This window comes from Balaenoptera physalus (genome assembly GCF_965194825.1).
Source record: "Balaenoptera physalus genome assembly, chromosome: 16".
Taxonomy (NCBI): domain Eukaryota; kingdom Metazoa; phylum Chordata; class Mammalia; order Artiodactyla; family Balaenopteridae; genus Balaenoptera; species Balaenoptera physalus.
Genome location: NC_138898.1, coordinates 66656463 through 66683452, shown reverse-complemented (window position 1 = coordinate 66683452; position 26990 = coordinate 66656463). Strand labels below are relative to the sequence as shown.

At 39.9% G+C, this 26990-nt stretch overlaps 1 protein-coding gene and 1 long non-coding RNA gene across 4 annotated transcripts in view; both read left to right on the top strand.

Annotated features, from left to right (window-relative positions):
* The first annotated feature begins 957 nt into the window (after positions 1 to 957).
* PDXDC1 (pyridoxal dependent decarboxylase domain containing 1) overlaps positions 958 to 26990 on the top strand; it is a 56204-nt gene continuing 30171 nt past the window's right edge. For 2 of the 3 annotated variants that reach the window (XM_082429647.1, XM_082429648.1), the window contains exons 1-7: positions 958 to 1159; positions 19884 to 19960; positions 20501 to 20574; positions 21080 to 21145; positions 22895 to 22975; positions 24710 to 24856; positions 26341 to 26530. In XM_082429647.1, coding sequence (XP_082285773.1) covers positions 19895 to 19960; positions 20501 to 20574; positions 21080 to 21145; positions 22895 to 22975; positions 24710 to 24856; positions 26341 to 26530 — 624 coding nt within the window. In that variant the 5' untranslated portion in view covers positions 958 to 1159; positions 19884 to 19894. The remainder of the gene's footprint in view (positions 1160 to 19883; positions 19961 to 20500; positions 20575 to 21079; positions 21146 to 22894; positions 22976 to 24709; positions 24857 to 26340; positions 26531 to 26990) is intronic. The other variant, XM_082429649.1, reaches the window with a different exon arrangement.
* LOC309645109 lies at positions 1166 to 9439 on the top strand. The gene is made up of 2 exons (XR_014254744.1): positions 1166 to 1557; positions 2219 to 9439. It is a non-coding gene; the product is annotated as an uncharacterized lncRNA (long non-coding RNA).

The window sequence follows — 26990 nt, the reverse complement described above, 5'->3', positions numbered from 1 at the left end:
TCAAATAATATAATTACTACACTGAAAATGTAACCCAGTCATTTACACAGATTTTGGAAGAGAGGCGCCCAAAACAGGAGAGAAGAGATATGGTTTTGTGGTTGTAACGTCATCGGTGTTCCAGTGGTGAATTGTTTTACGGACTGTAACCGTGATAGACTAGTTCATTTCAGTTTTCCTCATTTAGAGGTAAGAATAAGGAAATTTATGTCCTCTCTTATTCCCTGGAAATACCTTATGATTATACAGGAGGGGTGGAAGCGGTTATAGAGGCAGTATGTGTAGTGTACAGACGCTGGGGTCAGGGTGCTTGGATCCTACCTAGATTGGCACTGTGAAATGGAGATAATAATGATCTCTACATCACAGGGCTGTTGTACCATAAAATGGAATAGCAGCAACTGATCTATTATTATTACCTAACAAGTCATAATTGTGGCCTGACACGAAGAAAGAGGCTGAGCCAGTTGTCTCAAAGTCGTTTCCGTCTAGAATTCTGCGGTAAGGTCTGAGACAAATACCTCCGCTCTGATCAGCGCCTTTTCAGAGTAGCGGTCACTGGTCAGAGAGTCCAATACCTGAAACCCGCGAAGCCCTGAGCACCTAGGAAACCACCGAAGCTGCGCGTGCGCCGGGGCGCACGCTCGCCCCGCCTCTCCGTGGTGAATGGCCTGTTCCATTCCTGAGGAATGTCGATAGCGGGGGGAACTTGGAACACTAGGCCCGGAAGTACAGGTGCGTTACTAGTATCTCCAGCATTTTGCTACATGAGTGATGCCTTGTAATTATTATACTTCTACTCTGACTCCCGGACAGGCTTCTGAAGAGAGTTTGGAACGGCTCCACCATCCATTCTCCCCCTCTCACCTGGGAACATTTGGGCTGGCCAGAGTGACGGCCCGGTACGGAAGCCTGGAGGGCCCCGCCCACACCGTGGGCCCCGCCTCCCCCGCCTCCCCGAGACCCGCTTTCCCCTCCCCGCGGCGCCGCCAGGAAGTTCTTTCTCATCTCCGCCCCGCCGGCCGCGGGCGAGCGGGACGTCAGCGCTGCCAGCGTGGAAACGGCGGCGAGGCGCGGGAGGCGGAAGTAGTGCCCGGGATCGCCGGGCCTCCATCGGGCTCTACCGGCCGCCTCAGCCATGGACGCGCCCCTGGAGAAGGTCCGTACCGGGGGTGGACGCGGAGCGGCGGCCCGAGGTCCCCGCCTGCGGGGCGCCTGTTTCCCGGTCGCGAGCTGCCATTGTGACCGGGGAGGGGGCCGGGGGCTAACGGGCCCACCTGAGGAGGCCTGGTCGCGAGGGCGTCCGGCCCGTCGCTCGAGGCTGGGGCCTGGTCACGTCACGGGGCCGGTGGTCTCTGGGGTCCCCGTAGGCCGGGAGAGGCTGCGCCGGGTTCTGCCCGGGGCCGCGAACGACCCGGAACCCAGTCGGGGGCCGCGGGGCCGACCTTGGGGCCTGCGAGAGCTCGGCTCACCCTCTCGGATGACGGAGCTAACAACTTGCGGCCGCAGAAGCGCCTGGAATGAAGCCCCAGTTGTTTCGGAGCCAACTGGAAACCTGTAGGTCGTCTGTGGTCTCCAAGTTAGGAAAGGAGAGGTGCAAGCAGTAATTTGCCATCTTCAGCGAGCCTAGGAATCACCTGGGGCCCTTGGTAAAAATCCAGATTTTCAGTCCTCGGGTCGGAGCCTCGGGGGGCGGGACCGGGATCTGTGGGTTTAACGAGGTCCCCACGTGATTTTGATGCAGTAGTTTGAAAGACCCCTGAGGTCCAGAAAGGGGCGGGGCTTCTGTAGATTGTGAATTTCGTCTTTGGGGATGCTGCTGCTCCACAACTTTCTGGCTCCCCCTTTCCGTGGCGAGGGGAGACCCTGAGGTCAGTCGGAAATCCACTGGTAGAAGCGTTTTACTCTGGTTTCCTCTTGGGGGAACAGCAGCGTGATGTACCTGGCTGACCGCTCTGGCATGTGAAATGGATTCTAATTGTCCCGGATTTAGGGCTGGTAAACGAGAACCAGTGCTTGGATTTCTTCACGGATACCTACCTTCAGACCCTGACTTTCTGTCCTCCCTCAAAGTCCTTCTTTCTTTTCAAGCTTGGGAGTCCGCTTGTCCAGACCCGGTTTTTCATATATGTGGAATTCAGGAGCAGTGCTAGTGTTTCAAGACTGCTTTATTTTAATTTTGAACTGGCAGAAGTAACATATTTTCTCATTTTTTCAGTGCAGCAGCTGCTGTGGATTTGTTCACTTGTCACTGGAGAGTTGAAGGGAGTAATTGTACAAGTTGAGCCAGATGTCTTCATATGCACACAGTGGTATAGCCTACGCTTCCGTTGTTTCTCATATATTGGGTGGAAGGAATCAAGAAAGGACAAAGATAATATGTTTTTCTTACACCGCCTCTGTGGTGAATGTTACATGTTTTTCTGTCTAGGAATAAAGTCTTCCCAGGCTTTTGATGAGCACAGTGTCTACCTTGTGGTACTTTGAGTTTCAGTCTAAATCAGTGATTCTCAACCACCAGGCTGTTTTGTTCCCCAGGGGATATTTGGCCAACGTTTGGATACACTTTTGATTGTCACCATCAGGCGTTAGGAAGGGGCTGCTGGTACCTAGTGGGTAGAGGCCAGGGATGCTGCTAACATCCGACATTGCACAAGACAGACCCTGTACCAGAGAATTATCAGTAGTGCTGAGGCTGAGAACCCCTGGTCTACACCGTGTGTGGACCAGTAGTTGAATACAAACGCCAGTGGTTGAATACAAAATGATGCTAAAAATGTCCCTTCAGTGTTGTTTCCTTTCCAGTTTCATAAAGAAGATGGGAGGGGCTTTGTGGCATTTCACTTAGAAACCTAAAGAACTGGAGTGTTCTTTCCTCCAAAAGTAGTTCGTTATAGGCAGATCTGCAAAACAGAATGGGTTGGAATCCTTCAAATATTACTTTTCTGGTATTTGATTACTAGATTACAGTGGTTGCTCCCTAAATGTTAATTGATGATAAAAGATCTTAAACTCTTCAAATGAAGATCTGAAGAGGTACTGAAACTCCAGCGTGCTTAAGCCTGGCACATTCGCAAAAATTGCAGGGATCTTTCAGGAATTCAGAATGTGTGGGCAGGAAGTCTCTGCCTTAGGCCAGTGTGTAAATTCTGAATGTAAGTTTTTCAGAACTAGTACTGTGTCTTATTTTTATATTCCCTGAAGGAATACAGGGCTTTACTTGTAATGAACAATTTCTCTTGGTGCTAAGTGGGCAGAAAAGAAAAAGCATTGCTGTAATATGAATGTTGAAAATTTTGTGTTGTGAAAAATAGTTTGAATCAAAGTAAAACATTGAATTGTGTCCATTATTCTGGTTTCTTTGAGGAATAGACTGCTGGGTTAAATTCTACATTGCTAGTATAAATTTAAGAACTATTTGAGCAGTTCTGAAGGATCCCATTTAAACTAATCCTTGCATAATTCAGACTGGCTACAGAAACCACAATGTTATTTGATACCCATCCTCTAAAATTTCAAGTAATCTCTCTCACTCTAAAATGTAGTGTGCTATCATTGTTTAATAGAATCACTCAGTACATTTCCTTTGCTCCAAATATAATTTTGTACCCTTGCTTTTTCAAGTAATGTGTAGACATGCAGACCTGCGATGACAGAGCCATTTTCTTGCCTTGATTTGCTTTTCTTTCACAATATATGTTTTCTTTTTGTATTCGAAATTAGTGACATCCAGAGAAACTAGAGATAGGTTAATTATAGGGACAAGGAATTCAAACTAGAAGAGTAAGGCGCCTCAGCCCCCCCCAATACTGTACGTCCAACTCGTAAGGAACAAATCTCACAGTGTTTACTTGTGTTAATATCCAAGTTTAAAAATGCCACAGGAAGTAATAACGCTGATGCTGAAGATCTTAATAAGGTATTCAACACACCTACATAACACCTGTTAGTAAAAACCTGCTACTTTAAACTTGTAGAACAGCCCAGATCTTTTCCTGCTGCTTGGAAAAATCTCATTCTTCCTGGGTATTATGTTTAGACAAGGTGTATAGCAGTTTGTTTTGCACTTTTAATTCCAACCTTGAGTAAACTTAGAGCAGATGTCTCAACCTTGGCACCACTGGCATTGGGCTGGATAATTCTCTATTGTAGGAGGCTGTCCTGTGCACTGTAGAATGTTTAGCACCGTCCCTGGCCCCCACCCACTAGATGCCAGTAGCATCCCCTCCCCCAGCGTGACAACCAAAAACACCTCCAGTTGAGGCAGTTGTCCCCTGGGGGTGAGAGGATCCCCTCTGGTTGAGAACCACTGACTTAGAGAATCTAGAGCTGCACTGTCCACCAGCCACATTTTTAAAAAAGATTTATTTATTTATTATTTTTGGCGGCGTTGGGTCTTTGTTGCTGCGTGCAGTCTTTCTCTAGTTGCGGCCAGCAGGGCTACTCTTCGTTGCGGTGTGCGGGCTTCTCGTTGCAGAGCACAGGCTCTAGGTGCGCAGGCTTCAGTAGTTGTGGTGCATGGGCTTAGTAGTTGTGGTGCACAGGCTTAATTGCTCTTCGGCATGTGGGATCTTCCCGGACCAGGGCTTGAGCCTGTGTCCCCTGCATTGGCAGGCGGATTCTAAACCAGTGCGCCACCACGGAAGCCCCACCAGCCACATTTGGCTATTTAAATTTAAATGTAATTAATTAAAATTAAATAAATTTAGAATTCATTTCCTCAGTCACATTAGCCACATTTCAACCATTCAACAGTCACAATGTGGTTTGTGGCTGCAGTACTGGGGCAGCACAGATAATAGAAATGTTCACCACAGAACGTTCTATTGGATAGTGCTTTAGAGCGGGGCCAATTTATTTATTGGTCCGTATATCTAATTCTTGTCTCTAAAAGAGGCAACCTCGACCCTGTTTCTGACCTAAATAATTACAACCAAACCCATTTTTTACTGTTGTACTCATCCTGAGCTAAGTCCCCGCCTACCCCCTTGGACCTGATTTTGGAAAATTCTGTTACCACCTTACTGTTTATAAGGAGCAATAGGAGCTGCGTGGATGGAACATTGCTGATCATTACTGATAAGGACGACCAGAATTTCTGTTCCTGCTCTTTACTTAAAAAGCTCATGAAAAGAACCCCTACTAGCCAAGCTTGAAATGACCAGTTTCTGTGATAAGCCTTTGTAGATCCCTCTCTTACCTAGAATAGAAGGACTTCCGTGAGGATATGATAGCCTATAATGTTACCATTCATTTAAAGCTGATCTCTGTATCATCATGATTGAGGGTTTTGCATACAGGTGCATGGTGCCTAAGGCAGTAAATGATTATCAAATGCTGGGTGTCAGGGAAAATGAAGTACAAAGTTCCTGATCCTAAAAATTTATGGCGTTGGTGGTTCTCGATTTATTCAAAATTTCAGCTGTAGTTAGCAGAGCTGTTGGTGGTCCCCAGTCCTGTGTGTTCCACCTTATTTAGAATTATAAGTTATAATTATAGATAGCAGTTGCTTGAGCTTAAAGTCATCTGTTTTCACCTGAAGCAGAAACCTGTTTTTACTTAAATTTTTTATTGCTGGCCAACTATGGCCAAAGCCCAGTGCTGAGTGAGACACAAGGTGAATTAGACATGATCCCTGGGAGAGGTTACATTATAGTAAGGGGCATACAAGTTTAGGCAAAGCCTTGTATAGCAAAGAAGGGTAAAAAGAATCCCAGGAATTAAGAAACAAAGGGCATCGAGTGAGTGACCAGGAAAGAGTATGTGGAAGAGATTCTTGAGGTAGAATATTTAGTTCAGAATCATGGCTTTTCTAGGTTTGTTTTAAATGTAAATATAATGTAGATTTATACTTTATAATATGTTTGTGCCTAATGTTATTGCTGGTAGAACATAAGAGAAAGGAAGCCATTTTACCTTTTAAAGTTAGATATAGAAAATATGCCTCCAGTCACTTTGAAAATGTTTAAAAATTCCTTTCAGAAATTTAATTTATCTAGCTTAAATTAAATCCATTCTCTCCAAACAATAGTCAAGGGCCATAAAACTATTTTGAGTTTAATATTTTGTTTATTTAATTTCTGTTACTATTGCAGTAGTTTTTGTTTTTTGTGGCAAATGCTAAGTGTTTAGCTGCCTTAAGGTTAGTTAGTCCTTGAGGCCCAGCCTGGGGCCCTGTCCACTTTTTTTTCCCCTAGTGCCTGTGGAAAAGGCATTCTGAGTTTCAAATGACTGAGGGCAAAGTAAACCTTTCTGAGATCTTTTTTCTATGCGCAGAAAAACAAACAGCAAAGTAAAGCCTTCAATTTGAAGGTGGAACTCAGGGACATTGAACATCTTGCTACAATGAGATTTTCAGGAGCCTAGTGAGACTGAATTACTTATTAGACTGGACATTGTATTGGGTGCAGTCATATGAAATCGCTGTTTTTGTCCCCTAGAAATATCTGGATGTTGGCAGTTTCACACAGTTTACAGTTTTACAACAGTAAAGGTCTGAAGATACATAGAAGGAAGGAATTGATGGGTTCCTTTCCTTAGAATTATTATTTTTAAGATAAGGTTGGCAACATTAAACCTGCATAATTCCAATTCAGTTTTGAAAATAATGATATTGATAAGGGTAATGGATATCTTTATCTTTCTGAATTGATCCCCCAACAAATCCTAGGAAACACCTTCTTTAAGAAGCATATCTTAGTGACTTATTTTTTCCAGTGACTATAGCATGTTTTGCTTTAAGCAATTTTCTTTTTGTTCCAGAATAAGTATGTGATTCCAGATAAACTAGTAAACTTCTTAGAAATAGAGCTTGCCTGTTGTGGTATTTTTCCATCCGTGTAGTTATCGGCAAACACTCATAATAAAATGTCTGAATGAACTATATGTAAAATAGATAACTAATAAGGACTTTACTGTATGGCACAGGGAACTCTACTCAATACTCTGTAATGGCCTATATGGGAAAAGAATTTTAAAAAGAGTGGATATATGTATATGTATAGCTGATTCACTTTGCTGTACACCTGAAACTAATACAACATTGTAAATCAACTATACTCCAATAAAAATTTAAAAAATAAAAAATAAAATGTCTAAGTGAATTGATTCTCTTGGAATACATTTTTTGAAATTTAGACTTTGATCTCTGGCCTTCCCATCATGTATCTTAAGGCAAGTAAATTGAATGCCCCTTTTTTCCTTCTGTGTACTTCTATTTTTTTTTTTTAACTTATTTATTTATTTATTTTTGGCTGTGTTGGGTCTTCATTGCTGCACGCAGGCTTTCTCTAGTTGTGGTGAGGAGGGGCTATTCTTTGTTGCGGTGCATGGACTTCTCATTGCGGTGACTTCTCTTGTTGTGGAGCACGGGCCCTAGGCGCGAGGGCTTCAATAGTTGTGGCACGCAGGCTCAGTAGTTGTGGCACACGGGCTTAGTTGCTCCACAGCATGTGGGATTTTCCAGGACCAGGGCTCGAACCCGTGTCCCCTGCATTGGCAGGCGGATTCTTAACCACTGTGCCACCAGGGAAGTCCCTGTGTACTTCTACTGATGCCAGGTTTGATCTGGTGTTACTAACTTTGCTGCCTCCTTATTGCTACCAGATTTTCCCCGCTCTTTTGTATATTTTTGCCCCTTTTTTTCCCTATATGTTGTTTTTTGCCTCTTTTCATGAGGGATTTGTAAGTTTAAATACTGACACCTCATGCAATATTTGCAAATCCCTTTTCAACTAAAATATTATGCTTAATGAGCCAATAAGTACAGTATGTCTTCATGTTCTCACACACTCAAGCATAAAGTCCACACTCAAGCATAGTTAAAAATAAGATTTTCCAAGAGTATCCAATTCTTAAAAGACAAACATAGATGAAAGTGCCTTGTTCTTAATTAAATACTTTTCTGTTGGAACTACACAAAAGTATTTACAGATGTAGAAATTGAGGCTCCAGTGAGTAAGTCAGGTTTGCAAGGTGCTATTATTACCTTGGAGAATCCCTGCATTTTCTCTCGTTGTTGACCCGTAAGGAACAGCTGTGTTCCTGAAGCAGCTGCTGCTGTTCTTATTGCTTCTCTGAGATGTGTAGTATTTGGGGCACTTGTTTAGTGCTAGACAGCAGGCATTCTTTGCGTTTTCACCTGGGAGGAAAATATATGGTTTTTGGAGAGTTGATACTTGCATGCTTATCACTATCCAGGATTAACCTTGCTTAGAAAGCTGTGGAAGGCAAAAGAGTAGGTGAAATGTTAGAAACATCAATTCAGAGCTTTATCTGATCACGTTGATCAACTGAAGAAAGGTAGTGATTTGTTTTTTATTGAAGTATAGTTGATTTATAGTGTTGTGGTAATTTCTGTGTAGTGATTTTTTTTTTTGTAAGTCTAATGCAAATGTTGGAAACTAGCATTTGTTAACATCAAGCCCTTCTATCTGGTACGATCAGCTGGTATTCTCACATGCTTTAGTTTTTCTTCTGTCAATAGTCCTAGAACCCCCCAAAATGAACATTCCTCCCCTGAAAAAAGTTTATTGAAACATGGTATTGTATACTTCTATTATTAATGAATGTTGTGATTTATATATTTTAAAATTACTATTTAAACTTCCCCTTTTCTGGACGTTGCTTCTTTTTAAATGTTTAGCTCTGCGTTTTTCAAATAGCAGTTATTCATATACCATCTTTGTGAATTTTGTCACAGCAGTTACCACTTGTACTGTTATTTGCTTAATATTTCTTTTCAGTCGACTAAATCAATTCGACCTCCTTCTTTAAAATTGAGGAACAATTTATATACAATAAAAATATGCACTTTAATTATACAGTTTGAGTTTTGGCAGTTGTGTATAGTCATATAACCACCAGCATAATCAAGATATGGAACATTTCCATCTCCCTAAAAAGTTCCCTTGTGCCCCTTTGCAAGTGGATCCTAGATCTGCTTTCTGTCACTACAGCCCTTTTTTTTTAAACTTAGATTTGTGCTAAACAGTAATGTTTATGAATTCAGGGTTTAAGGTATTATTTTTTCCCTAATTCATGTGAAAGTAAATCATATAGTTTTTGGTCACACTTTGGTAGGCTGGTTTAACTTAAGAAAATGTATACAAGAGCTTGATTAAGCATTTGAAAGCTGAGAAAATTTTAAGTGACTGGAGAGCAGTAGTTCCCAAATCTTAGGCCCTAAGATTTTATATTCTTCTGCTGTAGTTTCCACTTTTGAAAGGTTATTATAAACAACTTCTCAGTTAATAAACTTTATTAACAAATGATTGTTTATTCCATTACTAATAACTGGATGTTAATTTTCAATAACATCCATTAAAATAGTGTGGGTTTTCCCCCCCCAAACTGCAGGTTACATCCTATATATGAGATGTCAAATCAATTTAGCAGGTCATGACCAGCAGTTTTTTTTTTTTAATGAAGTAGAATAAAATGATAAATATAGTGTGTTCTAAATAATACGGGTAAGAATAGTACCAGTGTTACCTCATAACTAAGTTGATATAATTCTAGCCAAAAGCAAAAATAAGTGATTTTTTTCATTAACCCATGTTGCCTTATTCCAAATAAATTTATAATTTCCTACTAGCTTGAAAAATAGAGAATTACTTCCTGACCTCCTTTACTATTTTATTTTGCATTTGACTTTCAACTTTTTTCCTCCAACATTTAAATTGTGAGAATTTTAATGATATTTTAACATTACGTATATACTATTTCTTCTTCTGATAGTGGCAGGATATTTTAATATTTAATATTTAATATCCCACACTGACTGAAAGTGATGGAAATCAACTAGTATAAAAATGATTGTTGAAAAGATGCTTATAAAAGGATGAATGGCGGGGCTTGTTTTACAAAATGAGCTGTCTAGTTCTGTGACAGTTATCATATGAACAATTGAATGGTTCTCCTTAGGAGTTTTGAACTTGCTTTAAGCCATGCCATGCATCTATGTTAGACGTAATTGAAGCAAAAATACTGAATCCACTTCATTACACAGAATCGACATAGCTGAAATATAATTTACAAATTTGCAATCTAATGACTAACAGTCTAATAATGGTTTCTGAATCTTCAGTAGTGAACATGTGGTAGTTTTGTAATTAGAAAGTGAACCTGTGGATAAACACACTCCATAGGTGCACAGGCTTCAGTAGTTGTGGCACGTGGGCTCAGTAGTTGTGGCTCACAGGCTCTAGAGTGCAGGCTCAGTAGTTGTGGCACACGGGCTCAGTTGCTCCGTGCCATGTGGGATCTTCCCGGACCAGGGCTCGAACCCGTGTCCCCTGCATTGGCAGGCAGATTCTTAACCACTGCACCACCAGGGAAGTCCCCTAGGCCCCAGATTTTTAATCAGGTCACTGTACTCAAGATTTAAATGAGGGGGACTTCCCTGGTGGTGCAGTGGTTAGGAGTCCGCTCCGCAACAAGAGAAGCCACCGCAATGAGAAGCCTGCGCACCACAATGAAGACCCAACGCAGCCAAAAATAAAAATTAAAAGAAAAAAGATTTGAATGAGGGAAAATGTACTCAGGTATATTTATAGGTAGGAAAAGAAGTCTCTTGTAGCAATACTGTGTGATCTTGAGCATTGAGACAAGTGCCGTGGGCAGTACTTGCACTGCGGTGCACTCCTTTCAAATTATATGTCGTCTTTCATTTTACCTTATAACTCATAAACAGCCACCACTGCAAACATTTGCATGGCCTTCGCTAGGTGGAACACTGGTTTAAGATATGAAGTAAACATTGTAGTAAATGCTAGGGTAACTGTACATCCTGGTTTGCCCAGGACTGTCCCAGTTTGTACCTGTTGTCCTGACTTAATTATTAATAGTATTGCCTTGCACTCTTAAAAATGCCCTGGGTTTGGGTGATAAGTTTATGGTTGGGGCTGTTGCAGAATAGAAATTTTACCTATAGGGAGAGTCTTCTGATATACTAACTTTATCTAGGTGAAAACATCAATCAAGCAAGGATTATCTTTGTTTTTTAATTAATTAAGTTATTTTATTTTTGGCTGCATTGGGTCTTCGTTGCTGCATAGACTTTCTCTAGTTGTGGCGAGCGGGGGCTACTCTTTGTTGCGGTGCGCAGGCTTCTCATCGCGGTGGCTTTTCTTGTTGTGGAGCACGGGCTCTAGGCACACACGTGGGCTTCAGTAGCTGTGGCACGCGGCCTCAGTAGTTGTGGCTTGCAGGCTCTAGAGTGCAGGTTCAGTAGTTGTGGTGCATGGACTTAGTTGCTCCACGGCATGTGGGATCTTCCCGGACCAGGGCTCGAACCCGTGTCCCCTGCGTGGGCAGGCGGACTCTTAACCACTGTGCCACCAGGGAAGTTCCAAGGATTATCCTTAAAATGAGACCTTACTTAGCTCTAATTATGGTTCTTGAGACAAGAGCTTTTTCAAAGTGTGAGTTGCTTTGTTTACTTTTTTGATGAAATTGAGGAGCAGTATTGCCTAGTGGTCAAGAGCACTGGTTCTAGAGTAGTACAGACCTTGTTTTAAATTCTGGCTCCAAAGCATACTAACTCTGTGCCTTTGGGTTAGCCAGGAAGTAATGCATGTAAAGGTGTTAATTAGATGATGCTTGAATATAGCAAGCAACTCAGTAAGTGTTAGTAATTATTAAGGATCACAAATCTTATTGAGCCCTTTTTCTGTGCCTGTGTTAGATGCTAAGGGTTGAAAAAATATGACATTCTTCTGGGAACCTGGCATAGAATACTATTTTTTTTTCTTCCCTCAATATTGTAAAACAGCCTCCTTCTAAATACCGAATAATGGACATCTTTATTCAACTTAATTCTTCACTCATTTTGGTTTGTGTCTGGCTGTTGCCCTGCTGTTATTTATTAACATTTATCACACAAGTACTCTGGCACTGTAACAGGTACTGAGGATATGAAATGTGAATAAGAAAGTAGTTGCTGCCCTTAGTAGAAGCTTATGGAGGCATGGTTTAAGGAACCAATTTATAAATATTTTTCTTAGAGCATTTCTTGACTTAAGGCCTAATATCTTGCAACTGGATAACATTTATACTTTGGATTATCCCGTTAACACAAGCACATGAGGGTCTACGTCATATTCACATTTAATTGATTCAAATTTAACTAAAAGTGCTATTTTCCCTACCCACCCGCTACCCACTCCCCACTGTCCCCACTTCACTCCCTACAAGAGAGTAGGAGCAAGAACAATTTAAATGTCAGCCTTTCCATTCAATGAGTGTGTGCTTGCTCTCTCGAGAGAGACTCGGATGGAGAAATGTGACGCTGCACTTCCCTCTTGCCTCTCTCAGTGTAAACATCTTGTCATCACATGTGATTCTGGTGTTTAAAAATAAGTATTGTCATATGAAGTGGCTTCTAAACTAAGGCAACTATTTTGTCTATTCTTTTTTTTTTTATACTGCAGGTTCTTATTAGTCATCAATTTTATACACATCAGTGTATACATGTCAATCCCAATCGCCCAATTCAGCACACCACCATCCCCATCCCACCGCAGTTTTCCCCCCTTGGTGTCCATATGTCTGTTCTCTACATCTGTGTCTCAACTTCTGCCCTGCAAACCGGCTCATCTGTACCATTTTGCTAGGTTCCACATACATGCGTTAATATACGATATTTGTTTTTCTCTTTCTGACTTCACTCTGTATGACAGTCTCTAGATCCATCCACGTCTCAACAAATGACTCAATTTCGTTCCTTTTTATGGCTGAGTAATATTCCATTGTATATATGTACCACAACTTCCTTATCCATTCGTCTGTTGATGGGCATTTAGGTTGCTTCCATGACCTGGCTATTGTAAATAGTGCTGCAATGAACATTGGGGTGCATGTGTCTTTTTGAATTATCGTTTTCTCTGGGTATACACCCAGTAGTGGGATTGCTGGATCATATGGTAAATCTATTTTTAGTTTTTTAAGGAACCTTCATACTGTTCTCCATAGTGGCTGTATCAATTTACATTCCCACCAACAGTGCAAGAGGGTTCCCTTTTCTCCACACCCTCTTCAGCATTTGTTGTTTGTAGATTTTCTGATGATGCCCATTCTAACTGGTGTGAGGTGATACCTCATTGTAGTTTTGATTTGCATTTCTCTAATAATTAGTGATGTTGAGCATCTTTTCATGTGCTTCTTGGCCATCTGTATGTCTTCTTTGGAGAAATGTCTATTTAGGTCTTCTGCCCATTTTTGGATTGGGTTGTTTGTTTCTTTAATATTGAGCTGAGTGAGCTGTTTATATATTTTGGAGATTAATCCTTTGTCCGTTGAGTCGTTTGCAAATATTTTCTCCCATTCTGAGGATTGTCTTTTCGTCTTGTTTATAGTTTCCTTTGCTGTGCAAAAGCTTTGAAGTTTCATTAGGTTCCATTTGTTTATTTTTGTTTTTATTTCCATTACTCTAGGAGGTGGATCAAAAAAGATCTTGCTGTGATTTATGTCAAAGAGTGTTCTTCCTATGTTTTTCTCTAAGAGTTTTATAGTGTCCGGTCTTACATTTATGTCTCTAATCCATTTTGAGTTTATTTTTGTGTATGGTGTTAGGGAGTGTTCTAATTTCATTCTTTTACATGTAGCTGTCCAGTTTTCCCAGCACCACTTATTGAAGATGCTGTCTTTTCTCCATTGTATATCTTTGCCTCCTTTGTCATAGATTAGTTGACCATAGGTGCGTGGGTTTATCTCTGGGCTTTCTATCTTGTTCCACTGATCTGTGTTTCTGTTTTTGTGCCAGTACCATATTGTCTTGATTACTGTAGCTTTGTAGTATAGTCTGAAGTCAGGGAGTCTGATTCCTCCAGCTCCGTTTTTTTCCCTCAAGACAGCTTTGGCTATTTGGGGTCTTTTGTGTCTCCATACAAATTTTAAGATTTTTTGTTCTAGTTCTGTAAAAAATGCCATTGGTAGTTTGATAGGGATTGCATTGAATCTGTAGATTGCTTTGGGTAGTGTAGTCATTTTCACAATATTGATTCTTCCAATCCAAGAACGTGGTATATCTCTCCATCTGTTGGTATCATCTTTAATTTCTTTCATCAGTGTCTTATAGTTTTCTGCATACAGGTCTTTTGTCTCCTTAGGGAGGTTTATTCCTAGGTATTTTATTCTTTTTGTTGCAATGGTAAATGAGAGTGTTTCCTTAATTTCTCTTTCAGATTTTTCATCATTAGTATGTAGGAATGCAAGAGATTTCTGTGCATTAATTTTGTATCCTGCAACTTTACCAAATTCATTGATTAGCTCTAGTAGTTTTCTGGTGGCATTTTTAGGATTCTCTATGTATAGTATCGTGTCATCTGCAAACAGTAACAGTTTTACTTCTTCTTTTCCAATTTGTATTCCTTTTACTTCTTTTTCTTCTCTGATTGCCGTGGCTAGGACTTCCAAAACTATGTTGAATAATAGTGGTGAGAGTGGACATCCTTGTCTTGTTCCTGATCTTAGAGGAAATGCTTTCAGTTTTTCACCGTTGAGAATGATGTTTGCTGTGGGTTTGTCGTATATGGCCTTTCTTATGTTGAGGTAGGTTCCCTCTATGCCCACTTTCTGGAGAGTTTTTATCATAAATGGGTGTTGAATTTTGTCAAAAGCTTTTTCTGCATCTATTGAGATGATCATATGGTTTTTATTCTTCAGTTTGTTAATATGGTGTATCACATTGATTGATTTGCATATATTGAAGAATCCTTGCATCCCTGGGATAAATCCCACTTGATCGTGGTGTATGATACGTTTAATGTGGTGTTGGATTCTGTTTGCTAGTATTTTGTTGAGGATTTTTGCATCTATGTTCATCAGTGAGATTGGTCTGTAATTTTCTTTTTTTGTAGTATCTTTGTCTGGTTTTGGTATCAGGGTGATGGTGACCTCATAGAATGAGTTTGGGAGTGTTCCTTCCTCTGCAATTCTTTGGAAGAGTTTGAGAAGGATGGGTGTTAGCTCTACTCTAAATGTTTGATAGAATTCACCTGTGAAGCCATCTGGTCCTGGACTTTTGTTTGTTGGAAGATTTTAATCACAGGTTCAATTTCGTTACTTGTGATTGGTCTGTTCATATTTTCTGTTTCTTCCTGGTTCAGTCTTGGAAGGTTATACCTTTCTAAGAATTTGTCCATTTCTTCCAGATGGTCCATTTTATTGGCATAGAGTTGCTTGTAGTAGTCTCTTAGGATGCTTTGTATTTCTGCAGTGTCTGCTGTAACTTCTCCTTTTTTATTTCTAATTTTATTGATTTGAGTCCTCTCCCTCTTTTTCTTGATGAGTCTGGCTAATGGCTTATCAATTTTGTTTATCTTCTCAAAGAACCAGCTTTTAGTTTTATTGATCTTTGCTATTGTTTTCTTTCTTTCTATTTCATTTATTTCTGCTCTGATCTTTATGATTTCTTTCCTTCTAACTTTGGGTTTTGTTTGTTCTTCTTTCTCTAGTTCCTTTAGGTGTAAGGTTAGATTGTTTACTTGAGATTTTTCTTGTTTCTTTAGGTAGGCTTGTATAGCTATAAACTTCCCTCTTAGAACTGCTTTTGCTGCATCCCATACGTTTTGAATCATCGTGTTTTCATTGTCATTTGTCTCTAGGTATTTTTTGATTTCCTCTTTGATTTCTTCAGTGATCTCTTGGTTATTTAGTAACGTATTGTTTAGCCTCCATGTGTTTGTGTTTTTTACGTTTTTTTCCCTGTGATTCATTTCTAATCTCATAGCGTTGTAGTCAGAAAAGATGCTTGATATGATTTCAATTTTCTTAAATTTACTGAGGCTTGATTTGTGACCCAAGATGTGATCTATCCTGGAGAATGTTCCATGCGCACTTGAGAAGAAAGTGTAATCTGCTGTTTTTGGATGGAATATCCTATAAATATCAATTAAATCTGTCTGGTCTATTGTGTCATTTAAAGCTTGTGTTTCCTTATTTATTTTCATTTTGGATGATCTGTCCATTGGTGTAAGTGAGGTGTTAAAGTCCCCCACTATTATTGTGTTACTGTCGATTTCCTCTTTTATAGCTGTTAGCAGTTGCCTTATGTATTGAGGTGCTCCTATGTTGGGTGCATATATATTTATACTTGTTATATCTTCTTCTTGGATTGATCCCTTGATCATTATGTAGTGTCCTTCCTTGTCTCTTGTAACATTCTTTATTTTAAAGTCTATTTTATCTGATATGAGTATTGCTACTCCAGCTTTCTTTGGTTTCCATTTCCATGGAATATCTTTTTCCACGCCCTCACTTTCAGTCTGTATGTGTCCCTAGGTCTGAAGTGGGTCTCTTGTAGACAGCATATATATGGGTCTTGTTTTTGTATCCATTCAGCAAGCCTGTGTTTTTTGGTTGGAGCATTTAATCCATTCACGTTTAAGGTAATTATCGATATGTATGTTCCTGTGACCATTTTCTTAATTGTTTTGGGTTTGTTTATGTAGGTCCTTTTCTTCTCTTGTGTTTCCCACTTAGAGAAGTTCCTTTAGCATTTGTTGTAGAGCTGGTTGGGTGGTGCTGAATTCTCTCAGCTTTTGCTTGTCTGTAAAGCTTTTGATTTCTCCATCAAATCTAAATGAGATCCTTGCCAGGTAGAGTAATCTTGGTTGTAGGTTCTTCCCTTTCATCACTTTAAGTATCTCATGCCACTCCCTTCTGGCTTGTAGAGTTTCTGCTGAGAAATCAGCTGTTAACCTTATGGGAGTTCCCTTGTATGTTATTTGTCATTTTTCCCTTGCTGCTTTCAATAATTTTTCTTTGTCTTTAATTTTTGCCACTTTGATTACTATGTGTCTCGGCGTGTTTCTCCTTGGGTTTATCCTGTATGGGACTCTCTGCGCTTCCTGGACTTGGGTGGCTGTTTCCTTTCCCATGTTAGGGAAGTTTTCGACTATGATCTCTTCAAATATTTTCTCTGGTCCTTTCCCTCTCTCTTCTCCTTCTGGGACCCCTATAATGCGAATGTTGTTGCGTTTAATGTTGTCCCAGAGGTCTTTTAGGCTGTCTTCATTTCTTTTCATTCTTTTTTCTTTAGTCTGTTCCGCAGCAGTGAATTCCACCATTCTGTCTTCCAGGTCACTTATCCGTTCTTCTGCCTCAGTTATTCTGCTATTGATTCCTTCTAGTGTAGTTTTCATTTCAGTTATTGTATTGTTCATCTCTGTTTGTTTGTTCTTTAATTCTTCTAGGTCTTTGTTAAACATTTCTTGCATCTTCTCGATCTTTGCCTCCATTCTTATTCCAAGGTCCTGGATCATCTTCACTATCATTATTCTGAATTCTTTTTCTGGAAGGTTGCCTATCTCCACTTCATTTCGTTGTTTTTCTGGGGTTTTATCTTGTTCCTTCATCTGGTATATAGCCCTCTGCCTTTTCATCTTGTCTGTCTTTCTGTGAATCTATTTTGTCTATTCTTAACTGAAAAATCTGTTCAATCTTATAGGAGAAGTTAGCCTTGTTGAACTTAGAGCCAGTATGTTGATATCCAATATGCCATGCCTTCCTAAGGGGTTTCAGAGGTAATATGACAACCCAAGAATCAAGCTGACTTTAGATTCTTGGTCCTATAACAGAAGTCAAAATTAGTAGGAGTCTGAATGGCTTCTTTCAAAAAGCGTATAATCTAATTGGGGAGAATACCTATACTGGAAAGATCATCTATAAAACAATTCACAGTAAAGGATGTAAAGAATCGTGAGGATGAATGGCAGTTGCATATTAGAATGGCCCCAGTTACAAGCCTTCCGTCCTGTTGTCCCCATAAATACAATCATTTGTCAGGCAGTGAGTCCAGATTTTTGGTTTAGGAAGAAATGGTATCGATATCATTAGGGGGGATGTGAACATGTAAAAATGGTTTTATCCATAGGGGTTTCTTGGAAGTAGTGAATTGTGATTTAATAGGTAGGTAGAGGTGGATAAAAGGTACAAGGACATTTCAGATGGGGCAGATGTTATACGCATGAAACATGGAGGTGTAATTGATCAAGCAAACTGTTTATCTTTTCATTTGGCCAGATGATCAGGGATTGATGTGTCACAGGAGATGAGGGTGGTAAGGACCATGACCAGCAGACTGAGGAGCAAGAGCAGTTCTCTTGACCATTATCTGTTCCTCATCCTACCCTGAATTGTTAACGGAGAGCAGGGAGACCCTTTTAGATTACTCTCTAACCCATCTGGTGCTTACATTTAAATCGTGATTTTTATTGGAAACACCTGGGTTTTTTAATTTTTTTTTTCTGTAGTGTAAAAATCAGATCGGATGTAGCTATGTGATTATTTTCTAATCTCTTGTAGAATCAGTGTGATGTAATAGAAAGAGGCAGAAACAAATCAGGAAGCCAGGGTTCTGGCACCTCTCTGTCATTTATTAGTTCCATGAGCCTAGGCAAGTCAGTGTACCTAAGTCTTAGTTTCCTCTCCTCTAAAATGTTATACCAGAATCAGAGGTTTTCATGCTTATACTTTCTTTTTCTTCTTTTTTTTTTTTTTTTTAAATTTATTTATACTTATTTTTGGCTGTGTTGGGTCTTCGTTTCTGTGCGAGGGCTTTCTCTAGTTGCGGCAAGCGGGGGCCACTCTTCATTGCGGTGCGCGGGCCTCTCACTATCGTGGCCTCTCTTGTTGCGGAGCACAGGCTCCAGACACGCAGGCTCAGTAGTTGTGGTGCACGGGCTTAGTTGCTCCGTGGCATGTGGGATCTTCCCAGACCAGGGCTCAAACCCGTGTCCCCTGCATTGGCAGGCAGATTCTCAACCACTGCGCCACCAGGGAAGTCCCTTTTTTCTTCTTTTTAATGAAACTTTTTACAAGTGAAACTTTACTCAAAACCCTATTGTTAAAAACAGCTGATCTCCTTAAGGCGGAGCAGAGAGGTAGCAGCTCCAACTGGCTACCCAACCCTTTCTCCTCAAAGTTCTTTCCAGGAGTCTTAAGGCTGAGAAGACCACAGGTGGGAAATCCCTGGACTAGACCCCTAAGGTCCCTTCTAGAATTCATATTTTCTGATACTTACATTGATAAACAGTAGAATTTCTTTAAAAAAAAAACAATTTTGAGGAGGTAACACAGTACTAAAGGTAATATACACTCACTGCACATCTACATTGTATAAACTATTACGAGGTACAAGAGACAATATGAAGAGAAAAGCAGATAAATACACTTGAAGTGTATTTGAAGAGTAAGGGGAGACAAAAGAGAGCTTCTGTGATTGTTTATAACCCAATTCATACTATATAGAGATTCAAGGCAACAAGATTGTCTCTCTCAAAATTTTTACGGAGATGCAAGAAGAAAGGAAAATGAGTGTTTCAATTCTGCAAGAATTTTTAAAAATTTGTTTTGTTTATGTTTTGAATGGGAGGTAGATGTACACGTGGTACTAAAATCCAAAAGGAACAAAAAGATATGAACTAAAAAGACTCCCTCTGACCCCTGTAGCCATTCTTTGGAGGCAATCACTATTACTAGCTTGTGTAAGTGTCCCAGAGTATTTAGAAGCACTTGCAGATCTTTGAGCGTATTAGTTTCCTGGGGCTGCTGTAACAAATGAGCACAAACTGGGTGGCTTAGAACAACAGAAATACATTCTCTCTCAGTCCTGGAGGCCAGAAGTTTGAAATCACTGTCGCGGGGCTGAAATCAAGGGCTGGCAGGGCTGCGCTCCCTCCAGAGGCTCACGGGGAGTGTCCCTTCCTTTCTTGTTCCAGCTTATGTTGCTTGCCAGCCATCCTTCCCTGTTTGGTGGCTCCATCACTCCAGTTTCAAGGCCAACATCTTCAAATCTCTCTCTGCTCTGTCTTTACATAGTCTTCTCTCTCTGTGTGGTCTCCCTCCAATTCTCTCATGTGGATACATGTGATTGAATTTAGGGCTCACCTGGATGATTCAGGGTAATCGTGCCATCTCAAGATCCTTAATCACTTCTGCAAGGACTTTGTCACATAAGGTAACGTTCACAAATTCCAGGGATTAGGATGTGAATATCTTTTGGGGGGCTATTTTTCAGCCTACTACAACAGTAAAATGAATAGTATACTATACATACTTTTCTGGACCTTGCTTCTAATAGTGAAAAACTGGAATAACCTAAGGGTCCATTAATTCAGGACTGGTTCAATAAATTATAATACATCCATCAGATGCAAAAAGGTGTAACCACTAAGAAGAATGAAGTGGACCTGCTGACATGGAACCATATTCACTATAAAGTAGAAAAAAGCAATTTGGAGAGGTGCATATGAGCAAAGTGAAACTTTGGAGAGATACATGTCAAACTTAAAAGTGGCCTCCCCTGGGGAGTGGGACTTTTTTATGTTATACCTTTGTACTGTTGGAATTTTAAAATCAAACATGTTCTTTAATAATCCAGGTATTTTATAATAAATCCAGAAGAAAATGGACTTGCATTTAGTTTTTCTGGATGAATTATGTTGCAGAAGTAATAGAGGGTTGTTAAAGTGTAACCTTTTGAAAATTTGTTTCTCAGATAGCAGACCCTACACTAGCTGAAATGGGAAAAAACTTGAAGGAGGCCATGAAGATGCTAGAGGACAGTCAGAGGTGAGCCTGTGGAACAGAAGTGACCCCATTAAATGTGTTCAACCTGCTGTGAAACTGGCGGCACTTGTTTCCTTCTGTTAAAGACACCTCTTGGTTTCAGAACGTCACACTTAGCTTCAGCTGACTTTAAAACTGGTATTTGTCTTGGGTATAAGGTGCTTTGTAATTAAAGGATTTTGAAATTAAGGGGCAGGACTTACAATTTTCAGTTCTGCCTATTAAGAGTTTCATTTATTTAATGTATTGACTTGAATCTATAAATACTTCTTACTGTATATTCAGGTCATATACGGCATCAACTAACCAAGAAATGGGTTGAAGTATTATTATACTTTTAATATTATTTTCCTGAAACTAAACCCTACCCCAGCCTGGGGGCTGGGATGAGAAGGCGAGGTGTGTGTTTCAAATCTCACATCAGTTACTAAGAGGTTGTGAGCAACATTATCACATGTTCCTGCTCAAATGTTACAAGGTTAACAGTTTTTTATTTCCTTTAAATTAGAAGAACAGAGGAGGAAAATGGAAAGAAGCTCCTGTCAGGGGATATTCCAGGGCCACTGCAAGGCAGGTAGGTGGCAATGAAGATAAGTACCTTTACTTACGGTGTACACTTTCTTTAAACCAAGATTTTACCATCACTGACTTACAATTTTAGTTTTAATGAGCACAAAGCAAATTGAGAGTTATATGCAGTGTAACATCAGAAAACTGAAATGCCATTGGTTGGTTGGTGATAACGCTAAACCTACTGTTTCTCCCCCTTTCCTGTTCAGAGTTTAACACAACCTCTTAACTCAAAGTGATATGCAAACTCATAATTATAACTCAACTATCACACTTGGTTCATCCTTGAAACCAGTAATCTATTTGGTAGACTGAGCTTTATTGTGAGAGTTATTTTAACTTGATAAGATTTATCACTTTATTATATAGTAAATGAAAGGAAAACGTCAACTCTAATTTATTAGCAGAGTGGTTTATTTTTTGGCAACTAAAGCAAATCTGTCAAGTGTTTGTGACTTGAGCTAGCAGGGAAGAGGTCAGAAAAATAAGTAGTTATCCAACTAACATTTTCACAGGATGTTAGCACTCAATCTGGAGTTAAAGTCCCGGCCCAGTTTCCCTCAGACAAACTTATTATTTTTTTTATAACCAGGAAACTGTACGTAGGTAAATAGTACAACCCTCTTAAGCTGTCCTTTGACCTGAATATAAATATGTACAATAAGTATGTTGCAAAAGAATAGTATAGAGGAAGGATCCCAGTGTGCCAATAAATGTCACATCTAACACACCCAGATACTGATTTTTTTTTTGGCTGCGTTGGGTCTTCATTGCTGCACATGGGCTTTCTCTAGTTGCAGTGAGCAGGGGCTACTCTTCGTTGCGGTGCGCAGGCTTCTCATTGCGGTGGCTTCTCTTGTTGCAGAGCATGGGCTCTAGGCGCACGGGCTTCAGTAGCTGTGGCTCACGGGCTCTAGAGCACAGCCTCAGTAGTTGTGGCGCACGGGCTTAGTTGCTCCGCGGCATGTGGGATCTTCCTGGACCAGGGCTCGAACCCGTGTCCCCTGCATTGGCAGGCGGATTCTGAACCACTGCGCCACCAGGGAAGCCTGAAAGAGAGAACTTTTTATTAGTCACATTCTCATTAATAGAGTGATAGTATTTTGACATCACATGTTTTACAAGTCGCCTTGCCATTGCTTAGAACTTCACCTTTCACATTCTTCTCCTAAGTTTCCACCTCCTCATGTGATGAGCGTTTAAAAACATATCTTGGATAGAAGTAAGTGTTTACACTCCAAGCGAATCTGCAGTTTCCCCAGCTTGGGGAAGAGGTAATAATAAATCATGCTTGCATTTCATGTTTAGCTCTGTTAGAACAAACAGACAAGACTCCCACGTGGAGGGAAGCTAGATACACCAGTGACATTGGAATATTCTTGCTGCTTTTGTGACCTTCCAACAGCTTATAAGGACTACTTCGGCCCTTATTACATGCTTATTAAATAGTCTCCAAGGTTCAAATGAACAGGTAGAGAAATATTGCTAAAGCTGGTAAAATTTTTAAAAATCAAATTAATATTTGGGAAGAAGATTTAATCACAAGTAAGGTTATTTTCAGAATTCAGTTGATAATTTGAGGTTTGTTTTAAAAATGATGTATACTGTATCTCAAAACACATTATTTCTTTCGTAGCTGCTCAGTTAAAAAAGAAAACATGTCAAGCTAGTTTAGACGAGAGAAAATAGTGAGAGACTGGTGAGGGACGTGTGCAGTTTCCCCCTGTTTGTCAGCTGTTTTTCTGTTCCGCAGCGGACAAGACATGGTGAGCATCCTCCAGTTAGTTCAGAACCTGATGCACGGAGATGAAGATGAGGAGCCCCAGAGTACCCGGTAATGGAGAACAGTTGGCAGCTTCTGTTTCAAAGTATATGTGTTCTTGATTTTGATAATGATTGCATTCTCACAAGTTTCTGCAGTAATAAGCTATATTTAATTCCTAGTTACACGTGATATTCAAATGATGTTCAGTTTCTTCAGAGAGACATTGACATATTTTAGATAATATATTTTGTAAAAGGAAGTCATTTACTAAAATCTTGTCGTTTTTATGGTCTTGTGTCTTAGGGAGGGGCTGGCACAGGGGCCGGAGAATAGCTGCTGTGTGCTTTTCTGTTTCTGATTGCTTCTGCTCCTGTGCTTCCGCCTCTGATTGCTGAGAAGTGCTGCAGCTGAATTCATTGGTGGCAGGCCACGTTGTCTGTGAATCATCTGTTTATTTTATTTCTGTTTATGCATCTATCAAGCAATTTATTTAGTTTCATTTTCTCTTTAATAGTTTTAAATTTAATTTTTTTGGAGTAAGCAATTCATTCTTCCAGTTCAAATTTCAAGATATAGAAAGGGTGTATATACAAAGGCAATTTTCCTTCTTACCTCTGCCTCCCTACCTTGTTCTCCTTCCTAGAGATAAGTTGCCAGTTTCTTGTGTATTTGTCAGAGATACTTCATGTGTATGTACACCCAAGCAAAATGTCTGTGCTCACCCCCTCCAGTACCTAAATACTATGCACGTTGTTCTGTGCCTTGCCTTTTTCATTTATGTCTTGGAGTTCCTGGCATAGCAGTATACAAGGAGCTTTCTCCTTTAAGAGCTGTTTAGTGTTACTCTGAATGGATGAGCCATATTTTATTTAACTGGTCTCCTTTTCATGTTTTACTCTTACAAACATTCCTACAGCCAGTAACTCTGTACCTGTGTCGTTTCTCATGGAAGAAGTGTTTCTGTAGATTAAAGTCCTAGAAGTGGGATTGCTGGGCCAGATAAGTTTGTGCATTTGTAAATTTGACAGATATTGCCAAACTTCCCTTCGTGGAGTTGTGCCAGTTCACATTCCCACCCATAATGTGTGAGAGTACGTCTTTCCCCACACCTTTGCCTGAAAGAGTATTAGCAGACTTAAGGATCGTTGCCAGTCTGATAGGTGAGAAATGATATTTCAGCATAGTTTTAGTTTGCATTTTTCTTATGAACCAGATTAAGTGTCTTTTTGTATGTTTTAAGACCCATTTATATTTCCTATTCTATGAACTGTCTCCTTTGCCCAGTATCCTGTCAATTTTTTGTTTTTTTCTTTTTACATTTATTCTTTATAAGGGAAATTAGTCCATCCACTTTAATAATATGTAAAACAATACCTAGTTCCCCTTGAATGTGCTGTATTGTTATAAATAGCTATTTAATACAGGGAATTGATCTTCGTCTATTGATTCTTAAATTTTCTGCACATTTTATCTCAGCTCTACTCTCCATAGTTCTTCAACTGGTATTTAATTTAAAAAACTTTTTTGGAGAAAATTATTCAAAAACAGTTTGTGAATTTAGTTGGTATTCAATAAAACAGATATTTATCTCCTAGGATTTGAATTTAAAAAAAAAAATTTTCCCCCAAACTATTAATACCTTATGCATTGAATTTTCTAAATGTATCTCAGTGTCTGCCTTCTAGGCCATTAAATGCATTTCAAGTCTGACAGAAATTTCTGTGGAATAATGTGTCTCTACGTTTTATTTATTTATGCTTTGACTAATACTTTTTTTTTAATCTAATAAATTTTGATTAACAGAATCCAGAATATTGGAGAACAAGGTCATATAGCTTTGTTGGGGCACAGTCTGGGAGCTTACATTTCAACTCTGGACAAAGAGAAGCTGAGAAAACTTACAACTAGGATACTTTCAGACACTACCTTATGGCTATGCAGAATTTTCAGGTAATAAGTTTTTAGTTTCTGGTAAAGACATTTAAGCGTTGGGTGTAGACTGTGAGAGATCTCTTTTCTGGAGCTATGCTACCTGGGTTCAGCTCTGCCTCTTCCCTTTCCTCTTGGAAGCGTTGCTTAACCACTCCATGCCTCAGTTTCCTTATCTATGAACTGGGGATAGCCTTAATATCTATTTGATGACATTGTTGTGAGGATTAAATGAACTAATGAATTAATATATGTAAAGAGCTGAGAACATGAGCACATACATGTTGGATAATGTCCACAGTTACTTGTTCTTAAGATTCCTAATTGGCACATGTTGATAGAAGGTACAGCAGTGAAATAGATTCAAGTATTTTTTTTTTTAATTGTATTTATTTCTTTATTTATGGCTGTGTTGGGTCTTCGTTTCTGTGCGAGGGCTTTCTCTAGTTGTGGCGAGCAGGGGCCACTCCTCATCGCGGTGCGCGGGCCTCTCACTGTCGCGGCCTCTCCTGTTGCGGAGCACAGGCTCCAGATGCGCAGGCTCAGTAATTGTGGCTCACGGGCCTAGTTGCTCCGCGGCATGTGGAATCCTCCCAGACCAGGGCTCGAACCCGTGTCCCCTGCATTGGCAGGCAGATTCTCAACCACTGCGCCACCAGGGAAGCCCCTCAAGTATTTTTAATCAAAGTATTAGCTGTGCTTTAGTAGAAAGGAAATGCTGTCATAAGGAAGATGAGTATGTGTTATGAAATTGAAATTTGCCTTATACTGTGATAATATTGGCATTATTAAGGAATTCTAGCAGATTAAGGAGTCAGTAGAAGAAATGGGACCAATGGTATTTTGTGTTTATTTATGCTATTACGTTTATGGAAAAGGAATGTTTACCTAACGTTGGAACATTTAACTTGGGAGACTTGTTTTCAGATGCTGGGAAAGAGCTTGACCTGGCGAGAGTATGAGTTTGCCTAACTGTATGGCAAAGGAGAAATTTTCTTCTGTTCTAATAAAAATCCAACACCTGTAACTGAAAATCCCTCTGTCCTTCTTTTTGGAGATTGAGAAGAATAAAATGTCCCAGGCAGATATTAGTGAAAGCAAAAGTTAGCCTGACTAGCATTTTTGACAGTTTTACTTAACTTTGGATGTTTTAGGGCTGAAACTACTAAGAACCATGCCTGCATTATCCAGTGCTGGCTTTCCTGTAAAGTAAGCCAGTCCATGATCTTCAGCCTTTTTATATCTGAGGGATTCCTATTCTCTACTGGTTTTCATAGTTTCTGCTCTTTCTGGAGCTGGGTGTGGATGAGGGGTCATTGCCGCTGTTCTTTATAACCTCCAGCTGCAGTGAGGTGTCAGCCCTCTGAGATGAGGGTGATTCCTATCTCCTTTCACTGATCTGGGTAATAGTTTCCGGGTTGAGAAAAGAATTACTTCCATGGTTATAAGACTGGGATATAAAATCAGAGATAAGAACATACTGACATATGGGTGTCTCTTAACAGGTATGAAAATGGCTGTGCTTATTTCCACGAAGAAGAAAGAGAAGGACTTGCAAAGATCTGTAGGCTTGCCATTCATTCCCGTTATGAAGACTTTGTGGTGGATGGGTTCAATGTGTTATATAACAAGACGCCTGTTATATATCTAAGTGCTGCTGCTAGGCCTGGCCTGGGCCAGTACCTCTGTAATCAGGTAATGTGGCATAAGGTGGATATTTTAAAGAAATATGTATTTTTTTTTAGTTGCCCAAAGGCAACCACAGTCAACATTTTACTTTATTTCTTTTCAGACTTGGCTTAATCAGAGTGTATGTGTGTTTTTACATAGCTATATCTGGCTTTTTTCACTTACTGTTATAACAGGTTCATAACATGTTTTACCAATTCTCCAAAGTAAAGTAGGTTTTTAATGTCTTCATAATATTCCTTCAAGTGAGTGTATAGTATTTTAACTGTTTCCCTTTTGGGCAATTAGAGTGTTTGCATTCTTTTGCTTTTTATGACCATTTTGAGGAAGTGCTGTTTGTATAATGCTGTTATGGACATCTTTTTGCATGAAGCTTTTCTATACTTTGTGGGTTTTTTTAAAAATTAATTAATTAATTAATTTATGGCTGTGTTGGGTCTTCGTTTCTGTGCTAGGGCTTTCTCTA